This window comes from Zingiber officinale, chromosome 5B (assembly GCF_018446385.1).
Source record: "Zingiber officinale cultivar Zhangliang chromosome 5B, Zo_v1.1, whole genome shotgun sequence".
In the NCBI taxonomy this organism is placed as follows: domain Eukaryota; kingdom Viridiplantae; phylum Streptophyta; class Magnoliopsida; order Zingiberales; family Zingiberaceae; genus Zingiber; species Zingiber officinale.
In genome coordinates, this window is record NC_055995.1 from 131,188,704 (window position 1) to 131,210,490 (window position 21,787).

General features: G+C 36.0%; 1 protein-coding gene across 4 annotated transcripts; it reads left to right on the forward strand.

The window, feature by feature from the left end:
* Nucleotides 1–5,212: 5,212 nt before the first annotated feature.
* LOC121986037 (tRNA-dihydrouridine(20/20a) synthase-like) lies at nucleotides 5,213–21,747 on the forward strand. Of its 4 annotated transcripts, none has more exons than XM_042539800.1 (13): nucleotides 5,213–5,302; nucleotides 5,924–6,156; nucleotides 6,260–6,386; nucleotides 6,725–6,852; nucleotides 6,942–7,011; nucleotides 7,143–7,245; nucleotides 8,720–8,837; nucleotides 9,990–10,071; nucleotides 10,298–10,359; nucleotides 14,694–14,775; nucleotides 14,876–14,959; nucleotides 17,888–17,968; nucleotides 20,835–21,741. In XM_042539800.1, the coding sequence occupies exons 2-13, from the start codon at nucleotides 5,963–5,965 to the stop codon at nucleotides 21,000–21,002; spliced, it is 1,299 nt and encodes a 432-aa protein (XP_042395734.1). In that variant the 5' UTR covers nucleotides 5,213–5,302; nucleotides 5,924–5,962; the 3' UTR covers nucleotides 21,003–21,741. The 4 variants fall into 4 exon arrangements, with proteins under 4 accessions (XP_042395734.1, XP_042395735.1, XP_042395736.1 ...); XM_042539801.1 differs by having other exon boundaries at nucleotides 14,703–14,775; nucleotides 20,835–21,734; XM_042539803.1 differs by lacking the exon at nucleotides 5,213–5,302 and having other exon boundaries at nucleotides 6,014–6,156; nucleotides 6,730–6,852; nucleotides 20,835–21,747.
* Nucleotides 21,748–21,787: the final 40 nt, after the last annotated feature.

The following is a 21,787-nucleotide window of genomic DNA, read 5'->3' on the forward strand; positions in this document are numbered from 1 at the left end:
GAAAGGACTAAAAAGGTAGAGACACAAAAATTTTTACTTGGTTACAATCAGGGAGGTTGTTAATCCAAGGAATGAACCTTACTAGTATCTCATTCAAGCAGAGAAGCCTCTTACAGCAATGACGTACAAAAAATAGAAGATAAACTAAAAATGAAAGCGCACAAGTGATGGTTTGCTAATTGCTTGAATGAATGAAAAGCTTCTGGACCAAGACTGTATTTATAGCCTTGGTCGGGGCGTCTGGAGCGTTCCAGGCGCCTGGGAAGGGGATAAAACTTTATCCCTTTCACATAGATCCCATTTGACTGCGATATGGATGAAATCCTGGTTCGGGTACCCGGACCAAGAAAGTCAACAATGTTGACTTTTTCGGTCTGGGGTCTCTACTCCAGTTCAGCTCGCCTCGGTCCGGGTCTTCCGCTCCGGCTCCGCTTGCTTGAGTGATCTCGGCCATCCGGAATAAGGCTCACCCGAACCTTACTTCCAACCTTCTCGAGCAACCTTCCGCTCCGGCTTCTCGTCCCTCGGAAACGTCGCGCGCCTCATTCTCATCTGCCCGCGTACTCTTCCGCAGCACCTTGTCCCTCAGACGCACCGAGCTTGTCGGCTCTCTTTCGTGTCGTCCTCCTCGCTAGTTGCGTCTTTTGCTCAACCCCCTGTGCTCCTAAGCTCCTGCACACTTAAACACAAGGTTAAAACACCACATGACCTAACTTAACTTGTTTATCACATCAAAACAACCTTGGAGTTCCAACAATAGAAGATTAATGGTACACAAGTTAGCCCAGTTGTTAATCGAAGTGAAGCACATTGACTCTAGGATCAAGTTCTTGAATGGAAGGTACCATGCTATTATTGAAATGCGCAAGCAGAGTGGATGTTCTTGGAATGACGTTGAAAAAAAATTGCATGTGAATTTACATGGTATACCGAATGGATTAAGGTATGCCAATTCATGTGTTTTATTTTGCAATTTTATAATATTGTCTGTTAAATGTATATTTTGATTACTTTGTTGTTGTACCTTTTTTTTTACACAGATTCACAAGTATTTGAATCATGCTTTTTTTAAATAGATTCACAACCCTAACCTTATTATTTACCTCATAAATTTGACTAATTTGAACCCTTCATGAATATGTAATTAAAAGGCTATATTGTTATTTTATGTAGAATCTAATTGCAATTTTAGCTTTGTATTTTTTTTTTACAAATTCACAAAGATGCTAAGGGCTTATATAATGTCTCATTCCCTTACTTTACAGATTTGGATATTGTGTATGACAAGGATCGAGCAACGAGGATGTGGCTGAAGATCCACTTGCTGCTGAGCAGAATTTAGGAAATGTTGATGTTACTTTGACCGTGACAGACAAGAGTGATTCCAACATTAAAATTGAATTTTTATCTACCATGGAGTCACTCCCATCTAATTTTTCCAGTTCACGTGCTGCCAAGAAAAAATGCCCTTATTAGGTTCATAAAGCTTCAAAGAAGACCAAGTTTACACCTGTGAAGAATGCTGAAACTAAGTACAAGGAATTTAATGATGAAAATCAGGATTTTATAAAGAGTCTTGATGGTCATGTTGGCACAATGTCAACTTGGATGCAAGGTACAACCTCAAGAATGCCACAAGTTCTTGAACTGCTGGAAAAACATGAGTTCAGTGGTCCAAATAAGTACAAGACTTCTAAAGCAATTTGTCAAGATCCTTTGAATATTGACTTGTTATTCAGTTTAGATTCCACTGAAGTGAGGGAATATGTGCTCACTTTAATATAACTAAAGTCTATTAAGATCCTGATTTTAGCATTGTTATCCTCAACTATTGAGGTTAATGTTTTATGTGTAGGTTTATATTTTGCTTCTCATAGTTGGTTTTGCATTGAGACATTTCATTTTGTATTAAACAAGTAGATGATGTTTAAAATGGTTATGGGTAGTGTTGGAACCCTAAGGTTGTTTTGGTGTGATCAACAAGTTAAGTTAGGTCCTTGATGTGCGTAAATATTATGATCGTTTATGCATGTTTTAACGCACATTCACTTGCTTTATGCGTATATATATTCTTTGCACGATCGTCTCTTTTATCATATACTCATCATAAATACTCTTTTGTTCGGAGATGCGCTCTTTGTTTGGTTTTGTATTGACAGGGACAACTTTCGGAGCAAAAACAACGATTATTGACGCACCGGAACGAGCCAGAGAACACGGCTGTGCAACCTCGCAAGCCCATATGGCCAAACAGAAGAAGGATAGTGCACGACCGTGCAACTCTTGCACGGCCGTGTGGCCAAACAGATGTGGATCCGTGCATGGCCGTGCAAACCTGCACGATCGTGCCCCCCACGACCAGCAGCCAAGCAATGCATGCCTGTGCAATCTTGCATGGCCGTGTCCCAGGAGCAGTGCCCCAGATCCACACGGCCGTGCCAATTGGCACGGCCGTGCAGCGCGGGCAGAGACAAAAGAAGGCATAGTCGTGCCACATTTGCACGGCCGTGCCGCGACGCCGTGCCCTAGCCTATAAAAAGGGTTTTAACCCTTCTCCTAGGGGGGGAAGCGAGCCGTAAAAGGGAGAATTACCTTGGTGCCGTTCTACGCCGTCTAGGACCTCCGTCGAGCGATCCTTCATCACCACATCAACTCCAGAAGCAAAGGATTGGATCCAAAGATCACTCGTCGTCGTTGGATAAACATCCTTTCTCTTTCTCTCTTCTTGTTTGAGGATTGTATGCTTGATTACATTATGTCTTCGGATTTTTCTTTGGCGTCTATGGAGTAGATTCCTTGTTCTAGGATTAGGAAATAGTTGTAGATTTATTTTGATGTAAGACTTATATTTATGCCTTTATTCATTGGATGATTTCGCTTGCTTTGTTTCAACTACTATGCATGAGACTTGTTGCGTAATAATTGATTGTGTATGAATTGCTAACCTCATAGAGGGAGTATCTTAGATCATATACCCGATGAGCCCTAGTGACAGGGGTAACCCGTTCACGGACATCTAGGGTATTTCCTTGAAAGGAGAGGCAACTTCTCCACAAGGAAGTAAGAGACCAAACAAAGCCCTTATTTCTATCCTTAATGACACCAATTAGAGTCGTGTTCTTGTGATCTACCGAGGCGCCCTAGTGACAGGGGTTAACCGTAACATGATTTCACAGAGATCTTCTCTATTTAGTGTTTAAGGGTAGTATTGCTTTAGCTTCCGGCGAATGCATGTTGATGGACAATGAGTAAAGGATAGAACGTAATACATAAATACCACCACAATAAAACTGAACTCCTAGAACTCTTCATAAATCAAGTTAATTACTTTCTCTTTACTAGTTTTCATTTCTGCTTTCCAATCTCTTTTCTTTAGATAACTTACAACCATCGATAGTTTAGCTAATCCTAAGTGAACCATTGTTAGTGCTTATAACCAGTCCTCGTGGGATCGATAATTTTTATTACTGACGATGAATCCGTGCACTTGCGGAATCGTAACAGTTATGTTAGTTTTTAACCTTGTGTCTAAGTGTGCAGGAGCTTAGGAGCACAGGTAGTCGTGTGGAAGATGCAGCTGGCGAAAAGGACGGCATGCGGTGCGTCCGAGGGACGAGCCGCTGCGAAAGAGTACATCGGCGGACGAGAAGGAAGCGTGCGGTGGTTCCGAGGGATGAGAAACCAGAGCAGAAGACTGCTCGGGGAGCAAGAGACGCAGCTAGCGAGAAGGTCAGCACGGGGTGAGACTAATGGATGAGTACGCTGGCGGACGAGAAGGAAGCACGCGGCGATTCCGAGGGACGAGAAGCCGGAGCGGAAGCCTGCTCGAGAAGACCGGAAGTTGGGTTCGGGTGAGCCATATTCCGGATGGCAGAGATCACCCAAGCGAATGGAACCGGAGCAGAAGACCTGGACCGAGGTGGGCGAAACCGAAGCAGAGAGCCTGGACCAAAAAAGTCAACATAGGTTGACTTTGGGGGCTCGGGCGCCCGAAACAGTCCAGGGCGCCCGGAACCCTTTCGAGCGCTCGGATTGAAAGTATATCCAAATCTTGGTCAAATCGAGATCTGTGCGTTGGGGATAATGTTTTATTCCCTCCAGGGTGCCCGGAACACTTCGGGGAGCCCCGACCAAGGCTATAAATACAGCCTTGGTCTAGAAGCTTTTCATTCATTCCAAGCAATTCATTTTCCAACACTTGTACACTTCAGTTTAGTTAGCTTCTTTCTTTTTGCGCTTCATCATTGTAAGAGACTTCTCCGCCTGAAGGAGATACTAGTGCGACATCTTCCTTGGATTAACAACCTCCCCGGTTGTAACCAAGTAAATCCCTGTGCGCCTCTTCCTTTCTGTTTTAATTTACTGCTTCTATATTTTGCAAGTGTTAGTTTGAAAGTTCGAGAAGAGTTTCGGTTTATTTTTGCAGGCTATTCAACCCTTCTTCTAGTCAGTCGCCGCGATCCAATAGGTAGCGTTATTACTGATGTTATTTTTGATGATATTTTGAATATGTTACTTGAAAAATGGATAGATAATATATGCATGAACTTAGAAAATTATTTTTTGCTTATCAAATGACATTGAGATGCTCATTTTCAAGAAGGATAGAAGCTTGTTCTGGAATTTATTTCATATTTCACCTGTGAGAAATGCATTTGGTAAGATATGTTATATTCAATCCATACGTTGTTCATTTGATTCAGTCTGGAGTATAGATTGACTTCACCTGCTATTGGATCAAAAGTTTAAATTTTAAATATTATTTCTTCTCTCCTCTCTTAAAAAAATTTAAAATCTTTAAAAATTTACATTTTAAAATTGAGTGTTTCTTTTTTCAATTTTAAATGAATCAAATTAAAATACATAAATAATTAAAATGTCTTTTGTGATAATTTTAACATTATGTTATTTAAAAAAATAGAGATATTGATTTTTTAATAATTTTTAATACGGTAAAATTAAAAATTTATTTGATTTTCATTACTAATGAAATAAATATTATCAATTATAACCAGATTTATTCCAAATTTTTGATCAAATATTGATAATATAATCATGATTTTTTATTTCTATTGACCCCATAATTAAATTCTTTATCATTCCAATTGATAAATTTGAACCAACGCCACGTAAAAGTCTAACATGAATACCCTTCCTTACTTACATCCGCCTATGAAAAAAAAATAAAATAATAAAAAATAAATATTTTCAATATCATGGAGCGGCTCTTGATGTTTGCCCAATCCTCGTATATTCCCTACCTCGCCGGAGCTCTTACAGACAGTGCGGCGGAGCGGATACAGTAAGCTATTAGCGTTCTTCCTCTTCATTTTCTTAAAACCTACTTCTCTTCTTCCCTTCCCGTCCTTCCTTACGATCGTCACGACACCTACTCGTTAACACCGCAACTCCCTGCCGCCGCCACCGGCGTACCGCCCTCCTTGTCCTCTTCTCTTCCCTTCTTGCTTACCTCCGTCCTATTCTTGGGCTATGCTACAGTTTACACCTAAAACCTCTCCCTCCTCCCTCTATACCACAAACAATGGCAATTGACTCCATCAATTCCTCCCACCGTTGCCATTTGCCTCACAAACTGGTTGTTGAACTTATTCATTAGGGTTTGGCTCCGACCGTGTTGGTATGGGAACATAACAAGTGATTACACTCTCTCCCATCTTTTAGTTTAGGACACAATCAAAATGTCCTTTTTGTCTGACTTGTCCTATAGTTCGTGTTGTGCTCTGCTCTGCTCGAATGATTTTTTAAAATGATTCCTAGTGTGCTTTAAAGCTTATTCATTGTCATTTAAAGGAGTAGATATTTGCTGGCTATTCTCCCTTGGTTTTTTATAAGGAAAATTGAAGGATGTGTCAAGACTAGGGTTATTTAACCCTTAAGTTTTCTTTGGCTATGATTTGTGCAGATTCTTCAAGGAATTTGCATGTGAATTTTCTCTTGGGTGATGAACTCTGCAATAAATAACCTTCGTGGGGCATTCTTTTCTCATAGCATCCTTACTTGCACCTATGAAAAAAAATCCTTTATCATACGGAATAGATTTTCTCATCAATTTAAGAGGTTTCATTCTTCTATGGGAAAACATCTTGCTCATTCCAGCACAAACGTTAATGGAGAAGATCTTCCACAGTTGTTCAGGTATGTAGTGTGGTTCCAAAAAAGGAAAAAGAAAGAAGATATTTCTTGAATTTTATTTTAGATGCTTTGCGATACCTGAGTTCATAACCATCCTTGGTTGTAGTGTTGCGCCCATGATGGACTGGACAGACAATCATTATAGGACACTTGCTCGTTTGATATCAACACATGCATGGCTCTACACAGAAATGGTTGTTGCAGAAACGATTGTTCATCAAAAGGATAACTTGGTAAAAAAATGGAATTTATTTCCTTATTTAAATTTGACAAAATCATTAGAGATAGATTTTGATATTTATATTTCTGTTCTTCACGCAAAATAATATTTTTTTAGAGTTTCTTCCTAATAGAATCATAAAGAGCTGGACAAGCATAGGATTCCTAGAAGATGTCCAATTCTCTGACTATTTAATTTAATACACATTCCAATTTAAATGTTGGTCTTAATTCATCTTGGTTTAAGAGTCAAATTTTTATATATCCCCTCAAACGCCACAGATTTTCTTCTTGATCTAGCACCATTCAACGATTCTATTGGTCTTAAATTATTCATCTGCAATTGTTTTAGGATAGGTTCTTGGCATTTTCTCCCATACAACACCCAATCGTTCTACAAATTGGTGGGAGCAATTTGAAGAACTTAGCAAAGGCAACTGAGCTTGCAAATGCTTACTCATATGATGAAATTAATCTCAAGTTCGTATCATCTTCTCTTTAGTTAAATTGTTTTATTTATTGACGGTCTTCTCACCCCCGCCCATTTATTATTGTTGAAATTCTCTTAGTTGTGGATGCCCTAGTGGAAAAGTTGCGGGCCATGGTTGCTTTGGTGCACGACTGATGTATGATCCTAAGGTTTGATAATCTATTCCTAAGGAAACTATAATAATTTGATATTTTTTTTGTGGCACTGAGTAGTTCTAGTTTGCAGTATATTCGGAGTTTTTTTCTCTTTCTAATTCTGTTTGTCTTTTTAAGTTATGCAGTTTGTGGGAGATGCTATGTCAGCCATTGCTTCCAATTGTGATGTTCCTGTCAGTGTCAAATGCAGAATTGGAGTTGATGATCGTGATTCATACAATGAGCTTTGTAAGACATTTATTGATTTCCATTTTCTTTGAAAATATGTTTTCTCAAAACTTAATCAAGTCAAAATGCTTAAATTTTGATATTCATATCTTTTTATAGTTATGCCTTACATTTAGCAATACGGGAACTTGTTTTTTTTTGTCATCATGGATGGTTGTATGCATGCCAATGTCAAACATTTTCCATTTGGACATCGGTGTATGGTTGTCTGCAATTGAATCTACACATTGTATCATTTTAAGATTCTTTAGCTATAGATGTTCTTTTTGTATTAAAAGAATACAGAGACGAGGATGTTAAAGTGGATATGCGGACATACAAGAAAAAAATAATAAGAAATAAAAATATTAGAGAGAAATCAAAGTTGTAACTATTGAAAGAAAACTCTAGGAGACACATTTAAGATGATATGTATATATATTTAAACAACTAATAAATGCTCCAGTTAGGTGATGTGAAACTTTGAAAAATGTGCACATTAAACGTGGAAGAGCCCGGTGCACGAAGCTCCCGCCATGCGGGGTCCCGAGGAAGGATCCATTGTACGCAGCCTTACCCTGCTTTTTGCAAGAGGCTGTTTCCAGGATTCGAACCCGTGACCTTTTTGGTCACATTAAACGTGGAAGAGGAAGACAAAAAAGTACTTGGTTAGCAATAATATAATAAGATAAAATTTATTTAATATAAATGATGATATAATAGAGGATAAAACCCAATAACGTAAAAGGATCTATATAGCTGACCCCACCTAGTGGGGTAAGACTTTATTGTTGTTGTTGTAGAGAAAGACCAATATCTTCTCATGGAATCATTTCCAAATATTCCCTACAACATACGTTTAACTATATCCATCTTTCAATGTTATAATCCCCCAAGTTCCCATAAGCTCTAAGGATAAAACATATTCATAAGGATTTCATTGGTATGTACTATTACAAAAAATGCCACAAAAGTGATGCTAGATAGCTTCATGCATCAAAGAGTAATCTCATGACAAGAGGAGAGGGCAACGAGTGATTGAAGGGTTAAATTTGTCATGTCCAACATGATTGCCAAAAACAGGATTGTAGTTGTTGCTGATAGCATCTCTCAAGTTGGGCCAGTATTGACAAGGGCCAATGTAATCCTTCTTGTGATATTTGGCATATCGTTTACATTGTTTAAGAAGTTGGACAACATAAATATTTGAAGAAACAGTTAAAAGTATAGTTATATTAAGTTATCGTTACTCGTTAAGGTTTACTTGAAGGATTGTTGAACCTTGTCATCACTTTTGATTTGTGACTCATTAGACTTAGTGCTTCACTTATTCCTTGCTTATTGTTCCTTGGAAACTGTTGTTGTTTATAACACAAATCTGTCTTGGGCAATTTTCTTATTCACATGACATTCTGGATATTTTTCTATATTTTCCTCTTGTCAATATGCATGCAGATGTTCGTTATTCACGAAGCATATTATTTCTTTTACTCAGGTGATTTCATACATACTGTTGTCTCTCGATCTCCCACTGCACACTTTATAATACACGCAAGGAAAGCGTTGCTAAGTGGTCTTAGTCCTGCTGAGAATCGAAATGTCCCCCCTCTGAAGTATGTTTAGAATTAATAAATGTGGATTGGTGATAAGCATAATATATCCATAGGTCAACTGTGTTGTATTTTGCCTTTTAATGTTACATATGCTTCAAACTTTTTTTTTTAATCACTATTCTCCATTTCTTGCTATTTAAATTGATATTTGGTGGCCAGTAGCATATGCCACTCTTATGTGTCTTGCAGAATCTCACTTAGCTCTTAAACTAAAAGTTACATGTCATTGTCAAACTATCTTAGTCTCAACTATTTGGATCTTGAAGGTTGATATGTTTTTAAAAACTTAGAGCCTAGAAGGTCCATTTTGTTTTTGTTTTCACACATGAAAACTAATTTGGATGAACAATAACAAAGTTGAAGATAAAGCACTTGCTAGAACTCAAAAATGAATTTAGATGTATTTTCAAAAGTCCAGCTTGTGTTTGTTACTAACCGATGATTATTCTTGTGGTATCTTTTCAATATTGATCATGTCAGCTTGGTTCCACTAATCAGGTCAATATACCTAGGTTAATTAGTTAGGATCAACTCAGTTTGATTAGTTGAGTCAAATGAGTTGACATAGTTTTACAGGTTTTGTTGATACAGTGGCCAACCAATTCACTTTAATTTGCTGGGAAAATCAAGTCAGCTTGGACTAATCTGGATGAGTGAATAGTCAGCTCAATTCAATTGGCTAGGATTGTTTAGTTTGTTTTGTATGACCATCCAGGCCGATCAAGTTGGCTCAATTCAATCATAGGGAGCTAATTGGTTAATTAAGTTAGCTCTTTGGGGTTGATTGGTTGGCCTTTTAGCTAAGGGGGAAAGGAGAGAAAACCTAGCTTTTTTAATCTAAATGATGGGTTAACCTGGTTTGACTATTAAGCTGATTGATCAACCTGTTTCAACTGATCAAGTTGTGGGGATTAATTCAATTCAATTGGTTGGGTCAACCTAGTCTGATTAGTTTGTTGACTGAGTAAGCCTTGCTTGATTCTTCAGTTGATTGGGTTAATTCAGTTCATTTCCTGGCTCCAACTTAATAGCAAGCAAGAGAATTATGTTGGAGTCCTATGTATGAGTATGGTTTGTCTCTTTTAGAATGAATTAATATTTTTATTATTTTCAACTCTATATACCTGTACATATGATTTTTTTTTTTTACAGATATGAGTACTATTTTTCCTTGTTGCGTGACTTCCCTGAAATTCGGTTCACTATAAATGGTGGCATTACCTGCATCAGCCAGGTAAATCTAATGCATTTGATCCTTTTTCTTTACGGGGAGCAAATTAAGTTGTTATAATCTTATTATCATCTCTCAATCAGATTGGATGTTCACAAGTTTACCATTCCCATCAGTCTTTTTAGGACACAAGTTTAATTGCACAAGCACATGATAAGTTTGGCAATTCAATTAAGCACAAGAAATATAAAACCACATGCTTTATTGAAGACCTTTATTTTAATGACAGGTTAAAGCATCTTTAAGAGAAGGAGCTCACAGTGTGATGGTTGGTCGTGCTGCATACAATAAGTATGTTTTATCCCGTTTCACTGCCAATCCTTCTTTGATTTATTTATTGATTCTACATACAAGCTTGTGTAAATCCTTTTTTTATTTTTTTTTTGATATACAGATCTGTTGTATATGATTTGGTCATGTATCGGTTTATGCAAGCATCTGGTGTTATGAATCTGTCAATATCAGATTAATACCTTTAACTTGATTAGTTTTCAAAGGCGTTTCTTTTTGTTACTAATAGCCCTAGTTTGCTGATTGTTTTATATTGACTTGATGAGGTTCATAATTATCTTACAAATTCTATGTTGTTTTTAGCATGTAAATTGAATTTTAATTGGTTGTGTAGGTTCTAAATAATACTTGACCAGTTCTTATTTCACAATCAGTTAACCCAATATTGATGCAAATTGCAAATCCAAGTTCCCTGTGGTGCACAGGAACTGTATGTAAATAAACTACTGACAAGTTAATAAATGGAAACGCAGATCAAGTGTATTTGAACTTTGTTTGTGCAACAATATTTGATGGCAATAGTTAATATGGATCAATGGTTGGTTTCCTTATATTATAATATCATGGATGGGTTGTAATTTGAACTTTTCTATTTAGATAATAAATAACATGTTGGGCAATGCTTTTTGGTGGTTGGTCTTAATCACATTTTGATATGTTGTAATATGATTTAAGTTAGATGTTGTCTGTGTTTAGATATGTGCATCAAGTGTGCAAGACTCAATAGGATTGAGTTGTGGATTTGATGATAGTAGAGATCATGTGCTTGATGGCTTGATGGCTTGACGGCTTAGTTTGAGTGGTGATGGAGTTCTAAAGGAGCTCAGAAGAATTGAGGGCATGAAACTTAGATTGAGTGGTTGGTGTTGTGATCATGGAGATCGTTTGCTTGACAACTCAATAGCTTAAATCAAATGGTGGAGCTTCAAAGGAACTCAAAGGACTCCAAGGCATGGAGCATTAATTGAGGTGTGATTGTGGAACTCATGGAGCTTGTTTGCCTTGGAGTTGGTTTGGATTAGGTTGTCATAGTGACTTGGAGAGGAGTTCAGTGGGCACGAGAGCTATAGGCTTAGATTGAGGTGTTGCTTTGGATCAAGTTGTCACACTGGACTCAGTTAGGGGATTACTGGACACTTGAGGTCATGAGAGATTGCAAAGTGAATATAATCTTTTGGTTTTTATCTTTACACATGTATGGTGTTTTGATTGCCTAGATAGTGGTGCGCTACCTAGAGCTTGATGGTTATAAAGCTTTTGGCTGTGAGATGGTCTCCCAAGTCATATTTTGTCGCTATGCTTAGTCCAAAGCCTTTGTGTAGGTGCACAAACAAAGGTGTTAGGTGCTAATCAATTGGTCAAACGACTAGATGTGATTTATCGGCAAACAGAATTTTTTTGTTTGTGATTCAATCGATTGGATAGAAAACCATTGACATCCAACGACTATATTTTGACACGTCAATTGACTGAAGGCATCCATAATTGAGCCTTTAGAGCCTTTGTCTATAAGTTCTTGAAAAGTTTTTGGACACACAAAGACAGATTTCTTGGGCTTAAGGTGCTCAAAAGTCTCCAACATCTTAAGCAACTTTGAAGGCTTCATCTTTGTTAAACCCTTGTTAATCTACTCTCCTAGCTTTCATTCCCATCTTTATGGAGATGTGAAGTTCTTATTATTGAGATAAGTGTGCATGTAACTTATATAATGTCATTTGTGAAATCCCATTAGTTTGGTCAAGGAGGTATCCTTATTTGTAGAGGTTTACCCTATTACCCTTGTGAAGGTATGAATTAGTGGTGGAATCTTTTGGGGTAACACACCAAATGCATCATATGTCATGGTGTAGGAGTGGAGTCTTTAGACCATATAATATCTTTGTGGTAGTGTCTTGTTTAGTTTTCTTTCATTTCCATTACGTGTTAATCTTGACTTGACCAAATTGGTTTCACACGAGTAAACTCATTCTAACTAATGATTGTATTTGTTTGAGTTTGTGTGCAAGGATTGACGACTTGAAGGCATTGTTTATTGAATAAACTTTATTCAACCTGTAGTTAGACTGTCTTCATAGAAAATATCATTATATCATAAAAGATCAACACATCTTTCCTATGTTAAATCATGTAGACAGACTTCTTGATATATGTGTAACCCACCACTATTAAAATATCATTATGTGTTGATCGTTCGGGAATGAACCCAATTCTTTTGAGGCGTGGCGAGGAGTGAGTTGGAGAATTCTGATTGAAACTATCTACCGAGGTGGCTAGGCGCACATGAAGCTTTCTTGAGAATGTGAGGCTCAATAAGGATTTTGACAATGAGAGGTGAGAAATTTTGTTGAACCTAAAGTTTTTTCTTGTTTAGCTTTCTTCTCCATAAATATATTGGTATAACACTTGACTCATCCAAGTAAGCTACTAGTTGCCTCTTCTTTTCTTTTTGTTTTCTCCTCCTAAATTGTCTACCTCATTGTATATTTGCTTGCCATTCATGACATCAATATTGTTTTGGTTAAGGATTGATGCCCTAAGTTAGAGTGTTAATTTAAACTCGGTAATTTATTATAGTAGGTGGCTAAATTTTAAGTAGGCATCGGTAAATGTAATTATCAAAGTAAGTTTGAAGACATCCACATGCGTTGCTCCCTAACTAGATCTTGAGGAAAACTTGCATGCTGATTTTTTTCACCCCTATGTTGATAGGAGAGCTCAACCATAAGAATGTTTAAATTGAGCAGTTTCTGAACTCTCTTGTATTCAGGCAATCAAGTCATTTGATGGGTAATGCACCCCTTATAGGACACAGACACTTGTGAAGTCGTCTAGCTTAACTTGTTCTAGAACTGATAACTATTGGTATCTAGGAGACTAGAGTAGCCTAACCATTAATCTAACCTTGATATTCTGTAATTGTTGTTGTAAGAGACACCCAGAGTTGAAATGTTTACATGGAGTCTTGTATATATATTAATTGAACATTTCATTGACAAGAAAACGAGTATTCTGAACTTCTGGGAAGTGATGTAGAGTTTGGAGCACTACATCTAGTGCAGGTGTATCTTGTCCCGACTCTTATAACATGTAGAAGGACACTATGATTTTCAATATCTTCATAAAATATGAGCATACATGTAAAATCATCATAGATATTAGTGATTGCATGAATGTTGTTGTCATCAAGGTCCATACTAGGATATGAGTCACCAAAACCACACTAAGACCTTATAAGGTTACATAAATAGACCAAACATCTTTGTGACTATGAGAGGTGCCAAACATCTCGTGTCTGGTCCCTATTGAAGTAGATTTCTACACCAAAAATATAGTGCATGTTCTGCTCCATAAATGTTGTTTATATTATCCTCAATTGGCCTTGGTTTATCGCCTCTGCAAATCCAGTATAATGGGAAGAGTGTCAAGTTCAACCTGGCCTAATATATCTAAATTGGACCAAAACCTGAACCGCGGAGTCAATTCCTTCTCACTGAATTACAATTTAAAAAGTGTTGTTGTTTTTAATAAGGTAGGGCATTAAGGTTGTACCAATAGCCCCACTAGAGGATTACCTTTAAGGTTAAGAAAATTTTAAGTGAATTTCATGACATAACCATAGAAGAGTTGTTGAAGCATCTACCACCCTTGCGCATGGCTATAGACTTTGTTCCAGGTTCATAGTAACTAAATCGATACTATGACATGAAATATTAAAAACGTGTCGAGCTAAATAGAGAAGTCAAATAGCTCTTAAAAAAGTGTTTATTAGGGAGAGTATGAGTCCTTTTGTTTGTTGATTCCCCAAAAGGATGACTTTGGGAGAATATATTTTGATAATTATGCCATTAGCAAGATCAACATCCATTATAGGTTTTTGTACCTTGACCAGGTGACATTAATAGTAGAAGTGCAAAGGTTCTCCAAGATTGACTTATGTAGTGGATATCGTCAAATTAGGTGGAAAACTGCCTTTAAGATAGAATAGGCTGTGTGAATTTTCCCTTTGGACTTTCAAATGCTAAGCACAATGATGGGCTTCAAATAATCAAGTCCTAATACCCTTATAGGTGGATACCAAGCGAGGAGGAAAATTTGTGTTTTTTCTATTATTACCTGAAGGAATTTACATTTTATTTATTGATACAAAAAATATTCAACTACCCTTAAAAGATAGGACATACTAGCTAAATGCAAGACTATGTAATCTACAACTAGATAAATTAAACCTATTCTCATTACCAATACTTAGCACTACATCACTTTCTTTCTATTTAGTTTATTATCATTTTCTCATTTTCATCTCTTCTTTGACAATTCATTCTGTCCGATTACATGTTTTCAAGTCCATGGAATACCTTGGGACAAGTTGATAGTGAAATATATGGTGCTTCAAGAATACATTTTTCCCGTCGTCAGGTAAGAAATGCTGCTTTATTCAGTGTGTATTGAATTTTGCTTCAGTACAATTCTGTAGTTAGTTTATACTTATTTGCTTCTCACATATTTATGTATTTAGGTTCTTGAAAAATATCAAATATATGGGGATTCTGAACTTGGAAAATATGGACCAAACAAGCCAAATATTAGACAAATAGTAAAGGTTGGTAAAGTTTGTTCAAAAGTTTGTTTTCAGCTTGCAAGTTATGGACATAAAACTTTGTATAGTACTGGTGAACTTATATTTGCTTGCTAATCATCTATTGAAGATTATGTAAAGGCAAAAACTATAGCTGAAGAGTAAATTAACTGAAAAGCCAAAGGTGACACATTTCTGTCATTCTGGATCTGAATTAGTGAACATTTAATCTTTTAGTTGATCTTGCAGATTGATGCCAATCAACCCTTTTGGAATTAGGACAACTTAGTATTTCTCTAGATTGGTGAATGAATTTCTTTAATTACTTGTCTTATAATTTTATGATTCTGATTCCTTGTATCTTTGTTGTTAAATAGTCATAATGGTTCCATGTTGCTTGACCTATATATTTACCAGGCATTTGCATATTCTTCTAATTGCACCTAAACCTTGTAGTATTCCAGCATAAAATGATCTTAAAATCTTATATTGTTGATGGACACACATATTTATGCATTTAAAATATTGTGTAATAGATAATGAAGTAGGTGTGAGAAGCACATGAACTGTTGCATTGGGGATGGCTGGCAGGTTAAAGTAAAAAGAGAGTGGACTTAAAGAATGTTGCATCAATTGAAATGACAGCTTTATGTAACTCAGGTTGAATATAGAGATTGATTGCCATTTTGTCAAAAGGAAGATGTAATTATTTATGAATATATTATGTAAAATGACAATTACTTTATATATATAGGCAGAAAGGACTACAAGGAAACTAACCCAAATAATTTCCCCCCAAGTTATCAACATATTATACACGCACTTACAAGTATAACCAATGTTAATTGTTGCTTGAAATCACAAATTGGAAACTTCAGCACATGCAATGCAATGCTCACAATACGAAATCAACACTATAACCCTGAGATTCAGAAGAGGAGTCATGGGTCCTACCTTCAATCACAATTCTTTGACACAAGTTGATTCACCTGAAATTCCCTGAGAGGTATAGTTAACCCAAACACATCTGCTATCACTTACCATCCTCAGGTATACACCTTAATATAATTAATCTTATGTTAAGGAGAAACAAGATGCCTCTGATTTGTTTCCATATTAATCTCCAAGTTGCTTGAGCTCAACATTGTTGCCTCCTATCTTTGATCGTCATCATCCCAAACTGACCCAGACAAATCCAATCAGACCATATTTAAATAAATTCCTTTTAAATTCAAACCAGATCCTAATTAGATTATTGGTCATACCTGTAGTCCAATCTGATCTACAGATATGTAGCAGGTGGTCATATGTCAGTGGAGTTGAATTTTGTGTAGTAGGAAGAGGGATCAGAGCATATTTGGTCTTTTTAACAATGGTGATAGGAGCTTCAGGAAGTATGATAATTTGAATGCCCAATATAAGGGAAAGAACTATTTTTTGTGATAAATTTCATTTAACTAAGGCAATGCATTTCCTTGATAACTAGGTTTCTCTATATTAGAAAGTTTTGGTCTTCTGGTGCCAACTGCATTAAGTCCAATATGATGTTGTTTAGGGTTTTGAAAGAGAAGCGTGTTTCTGGTGTTGAATAATAATGAAATTTTGAACTTTCTGATAAATATACACTGTTACTAGAAAATGGTCAAAATGCCAATTCCTTGGTAGTTAAATTCTATTTGAAGTTCAGAATTCCATAAGTTGGAAGTTAGCTCGAATTTTAGTTGCTTGTTAATGATCAATGCCACTCTTATATAACTGGCTGGTTCAACAAATGATTCAATTTAGCCGGATCACATTTTTGGATGGACAACTATGTTATTTCCAGCTCAACCATAATTTTTCCATTAAGTGATTGGATTGTCCTTGTCAAGTCAAAATTTTGCTCCCCTGATGTCACAGTTCTGTGCTAATGCTACCCCATTCTTCATTAATGCTATTATGTAATTGACAAAGTTATAAAATCCAATGTTTTTCCATGTTCAGTGAAGACCTAAATTGCTGTATCAATTCATCCGTGTTCTGTTTTTTCTTTGTCGTCCTGCTTTGTCTTGTGCTTCTTGCTTGACCAGCACAATGATTAGGTCCAGCTCCCCCTGCTACTGGCTTCTTAAAATGTAGGCGTTGATAGTGCCTGAAATGGGAGGATTAAGATGAAGATATGGTATTGTATCCAAAGACTTAATTACTCAATTTTTAGTGAATGGACATCAAGTTCATACGATGAATTGTATTTTGGAAAATGAATTTGGAATGGAGCTAATGATACATACTTGTATAAAGCTTAGTGGAGGGATGCCCCTACTTGTTGAGATAAACACGCTATGATGAATTTGAAGTTGAATGACCATTCCTGTTCCTTCGTTTCACTTGAACATGAAACTAGTAGTAGAATTCAATGGTTATTTTTAATTAACATACGATCTTAAAATGGATTGAGTACAATGAAGTGTTTTTTTTTAAATGCTAAAAAGGGTAGCCTGGTACACGAAATGCGGGTCCTGAGGAATGATCATACCACATTAGATATATTGTACACAGTCTTATCTTGCATTACAAAAGGTTATTTTTTTAATACTATTAATCAATAATAACATTGAAAAATAATGTTTTATAAGTACCATTGCTTTTCTTTATAGTATATTAAATATGTTCAATGAGCTAAACTTTACTAAATTTTTTTTTTTGCTACTATTTGATTAGATAATTGAGTGTTTTTCTGAGTATTATAATATTATGAAATTTGTACAAATGTATGTTCAGGTATTTCTATGCTAGATTTTTTTTGAAATTGTAGTAATAATTAATCTAGTTATCAAACATCTTAGAAAAATATTTTTGACATGTTTTATTTACGAAAACTCTTGCTTTATCTACTAAGGTATGTTAGTCATGTTTGCATCTTTAAGTCACTAATGTCAATTCTAATCATGTTTCTTCGTGACAATTGTTCAGCCATTACTACACCTATTCCACTCTGAACCTGGAAATGGCCTTTGGAAACGTAAAGCTGATACTGCTATGCGGCATTGCACTGTAAGTGGAGAACTCTTATGCCCCAAGATGGATGCAAAATAATTGCTTTATTTGCCTATCTAGTTTTGAGAATAAATTTTCACGAGAACCTGCAATATATTTTAAATTTTATAACTCAAACTCATATCCTTTCAAAAAGTATCTTTATTTTTTAGTATACGAGGAAATGATGCATGATTTATAATTTTTTGAGTGAAAAAGTTGATTTGCGAGGATAACTTGTAATGTAACATTACGTTTCCCCCAAATTTTCACTTATCCATAATAAAATATATCTCAGATAGTACCATTATTAGATGTCTTATATATTATTTTCCTCTATGTTTTTGTAGTCTTTTCCCCTTTATTCTCTTGTTTCTTCGACCATGTAATTTCATTCATCCTTTTCTTTCGCCTTCATCTCGTATAATAGAATGAAAGCTGGTTGAAAAATTTCTAGTTAGCTCCATACTATATCATTTCCCATTTTCTTTTGTTTTCTCTTGTCATCATAGATTAAAGTTAGTGGTGTCAATAGGCTGGCCATGCTAACCCTAGAAGAGTTGTAATAGGCTAGACCCAACTCAAGCCAGCACAAATCTTGGCTTGGGTGGTGCTCCTCTAAGTTTGAATTTTTTACTATTTAAAATTTTAAATTATTTTTAAAGTTACTAAAAAATTAATAAAAATTTAAAAAATAGAATAAATACTATTAAAATGATAATTTTATAATAAATATTATTAAAATATTCAGTATTGGTAATTACTATAATTTTTTACATAAAAATGGCGGGCCACACTTAGTCCATGTCCCACATAACTTTGTATTGAGCATGGGCTTGTACGATGCAATTGGTAGACTTATGGGTTGTGTTAGAGATAGCCTCTCATGTGCGTGTTGTGTCAGGCCACAAATTAGCCTAGATGCCACTTGTAACTGAAATATTGAGTGATTGTTTTATATGGTATCAATCATATGATTTTTACGGAATGACTTCCAATGAGTTTCGTGTTTTTTTTCCTTTTCCCTCTTGGCTAAATGGTAGATTGTTCTGAATTGCCAAAATAACAAATAATATCTTTCTCCATACTCTCCTTTGTCTCATTCTATTTTGTTATTTGAAAGGAATATGTATAAGGATGATTAAGGCTGGCTACTTGCTCTTCTCATGTTTTTACTGAATAGTGTAGGTACATTTCTGGCAAAACTTCCTCAAACTTGAGTTATATTAGATTCACTACTTTCCAACAAATGTACTCAAATTGGAAGCTAAATTTACAAGTTTATTGTGTTCCATCATGTTCTATGCTGACATTGTCAAACTAGGCCGTTTTGTATAAAATGCCTTATGGTTATGTACACACATTTCGGTAAGAGATCTAATAGCTAAACTACACCAGAAGTACAACAGTAATGTTTTGAAACTATCCTGTATGTGATTGTTTGATCTCATACAATGACTTGTGACTTCACAGTGTTTCTTTTTCTTTACATTTGTTGAGCTTGTTTCCATTTCATGCAATGACTTTTGACTTTCTCCAATTTTCCTCTATATTGATTTTGTTTCATTTGGACGAAAATTTAGACAAAAAGCTCACTTTTGCATGCAATGAAGTTTAAATCTGAACTAAAATAAAACAATTTCTTCTTTACAAATATATTTTTGATTAATAATTTTAATAAATATATATATATTTATATTTTCCCTCCCTCTCTTCCCTCATGGAAACAGTCATAATTCTTTTCCTATGAGTTTTCTTCACCTACCTTATTGGTTCCTAGTTTTCTTTGTTTTTTCTTTTGCAGGCAACATGGTTAGGGTAGAGGAGAACGTAGGCACAAAAGGGCGAAGAGTGCATGTAGGAGTCGGATCTAACTATTGTAATGGAGGCTAGGTCGATTATGGACCTTCCTGTGGTGGTTGATCTCTCTTGGTACCATGAGATCTTTGTGTAGTTGTGGAAAGAGTTCTCTTGGTGAGAGGAGGTAGAGGTGAGGTGCTTGTAGTCAGTACTTTTTCCGGAGCCAAGAGCAGAAGGAGAGGGCAATAGGGATGACAAATATGCCAAATTTGACAAAAATGTTGCACAAAACTGGTGGACTTAGGGTTGGTTTGTTGTGGAAGATGCAAAATATGAACACTAGTGGATCTTGTTAGTTGCTCGTTAGTAGAAGTCAGGTGCAGATGCGGATCAAGATTTGATGTTAGCAAACTCGAACTAAAGAGGTTTGGCCCATGTTGGCCGCTTGCTTTGTCATAGTAGTTTCGCTTATTCATGATTTTTGAGGGTTGAGTAGAATTGAAAAATATAATAGATATAGAATAAGGAGAGCCTTAAGGAACATTGTCTAGGAGGTGGTCCAAGTGATGGTTTTGCTAATAGACCACTTTGCCTAGTTAGGTGTCCCTTTCAAAAGACATTGCTCTAGAAGGATCTTAAGAAAAACTTGATTTCTTTATAAGTTGTAGGTTCATTTGACGTTGTTGTTTTATATATATTTTAATATTGCAGCATGGCACTAATTATCACTAGTCATGTTCTTTTTTGGATATAAATTTGTTTTGATTAGTTAAGGATATAGTTGTGGGTCAAGTGCTTACCAACGGCTACTTGAAATCACCTTTTAATACATTGATAAGGAACAATTATTTTTTATGAATAGGGGGGAATTTCTTTATTTCAATCGAACATAGGAGTCTTTCATTCTCAATATATTTTTAGATGATGGGTACTAGAAGTTCCATTCCATTTTGCACATTCTTTAACCTTGCTTTATGAAAATCTTAGAGTTTAAAATTTATTAACCTTGCTTTATTCCATGTTAGTTATATCCTTTTATCATCTATGTAAATGTTTCAATAATCTATACTTGAAATTTATGCAGACAATTGAGTCGTTTCTTGAAGAAACATTAGATGCAATTCCTGATAGTGTGTTGGATTCAACCCTCCCCATAATCCCACCGGAGGAGGAAGGTGTATTTTTTGACAAAACATTGTTGCCTCCACCTTACAAATCATGTCAAGTGCCAGGGTTGTGCGTCAGAGTTTGATCCAAGACAATCTTCATCCTCATAGTTTAGAGAAGCAGAAGCATCTCCTACCGACCTTGGGTTGTTTAAGAATGGAGTTTCTTGCTTGTCGGCTTTAGATTGCTGGCTGGAGGAGAAAATTGCTTTGGTTTCAGCTCGGATATCCAAAGATATATACACAACACGCACATCATGTTGTTCCATGTGCAGAAGCGCATCATCACCTAAAAAATAAATATATGTATATTGTGAAAAATATATGATGATCCATTTTAATCAGTAATGGTGATCATCATCGAGGAGTGAGTGTTTTGTTCTGAACGCCTAGTTGAAGACAATTTGTCATTGATGGTCGTTAACTTGCATACTCACACACACTTAGCTACTCTTCACCTAAATTATTTGTACATTGTGAAAAATATACGATGAACCCTTGTAATCTTATAATGGTGATCATTTAACAATTTATTTGACTGATGTTGAATATTGGTTGGGGGAGAGAGCTTCCGGCCATTCTCTTGCTTGCTGACATTTTTTTTTTCAGAAAGTCCATCTCAACCTTATCAGAGTGGTATGCAAGGAAGGGGCCTCGAGCAAGGTAAGTAATTTTGAAGGAATTAAGGGAATTCAAGGGTCTTATTATCTCTGATTTGAGGCACTCATCAAGCAGTACCTAGAATCCTGAGAAGAGAAGTATTAGGATCAGAGCCAATGACTTAAAGAAATCATTGGCAAAGAAACCTTGGAGCTGATGAACTCCCATTTTGATGATTCTGTAAACATAAATTTGAAATATAATTTATTCA

Coding starts and splice junctions, on each gene's coding strand:
- LOC121986037 (XM_042539800.1), top strand. CDS start 5,963: ATGAACTCTGCAATAAATAACCTTCGTGGGGCATTCTTTTCTCATAGC. Junction 7,012..7,142: donor GACTGATGTATGATCCTAAG/GTTTGATAATCT, acceptor TAAGTTATGCAG/TTTGTGGGAGATGCTATGTC. Junction 17,969..20,834: donor CTGCTATGCGGCATTGCACT/GTAAGTGGAGAA, acceptor AAATTTATGCAG/ACAATTGAGTCGTTTCTTGA.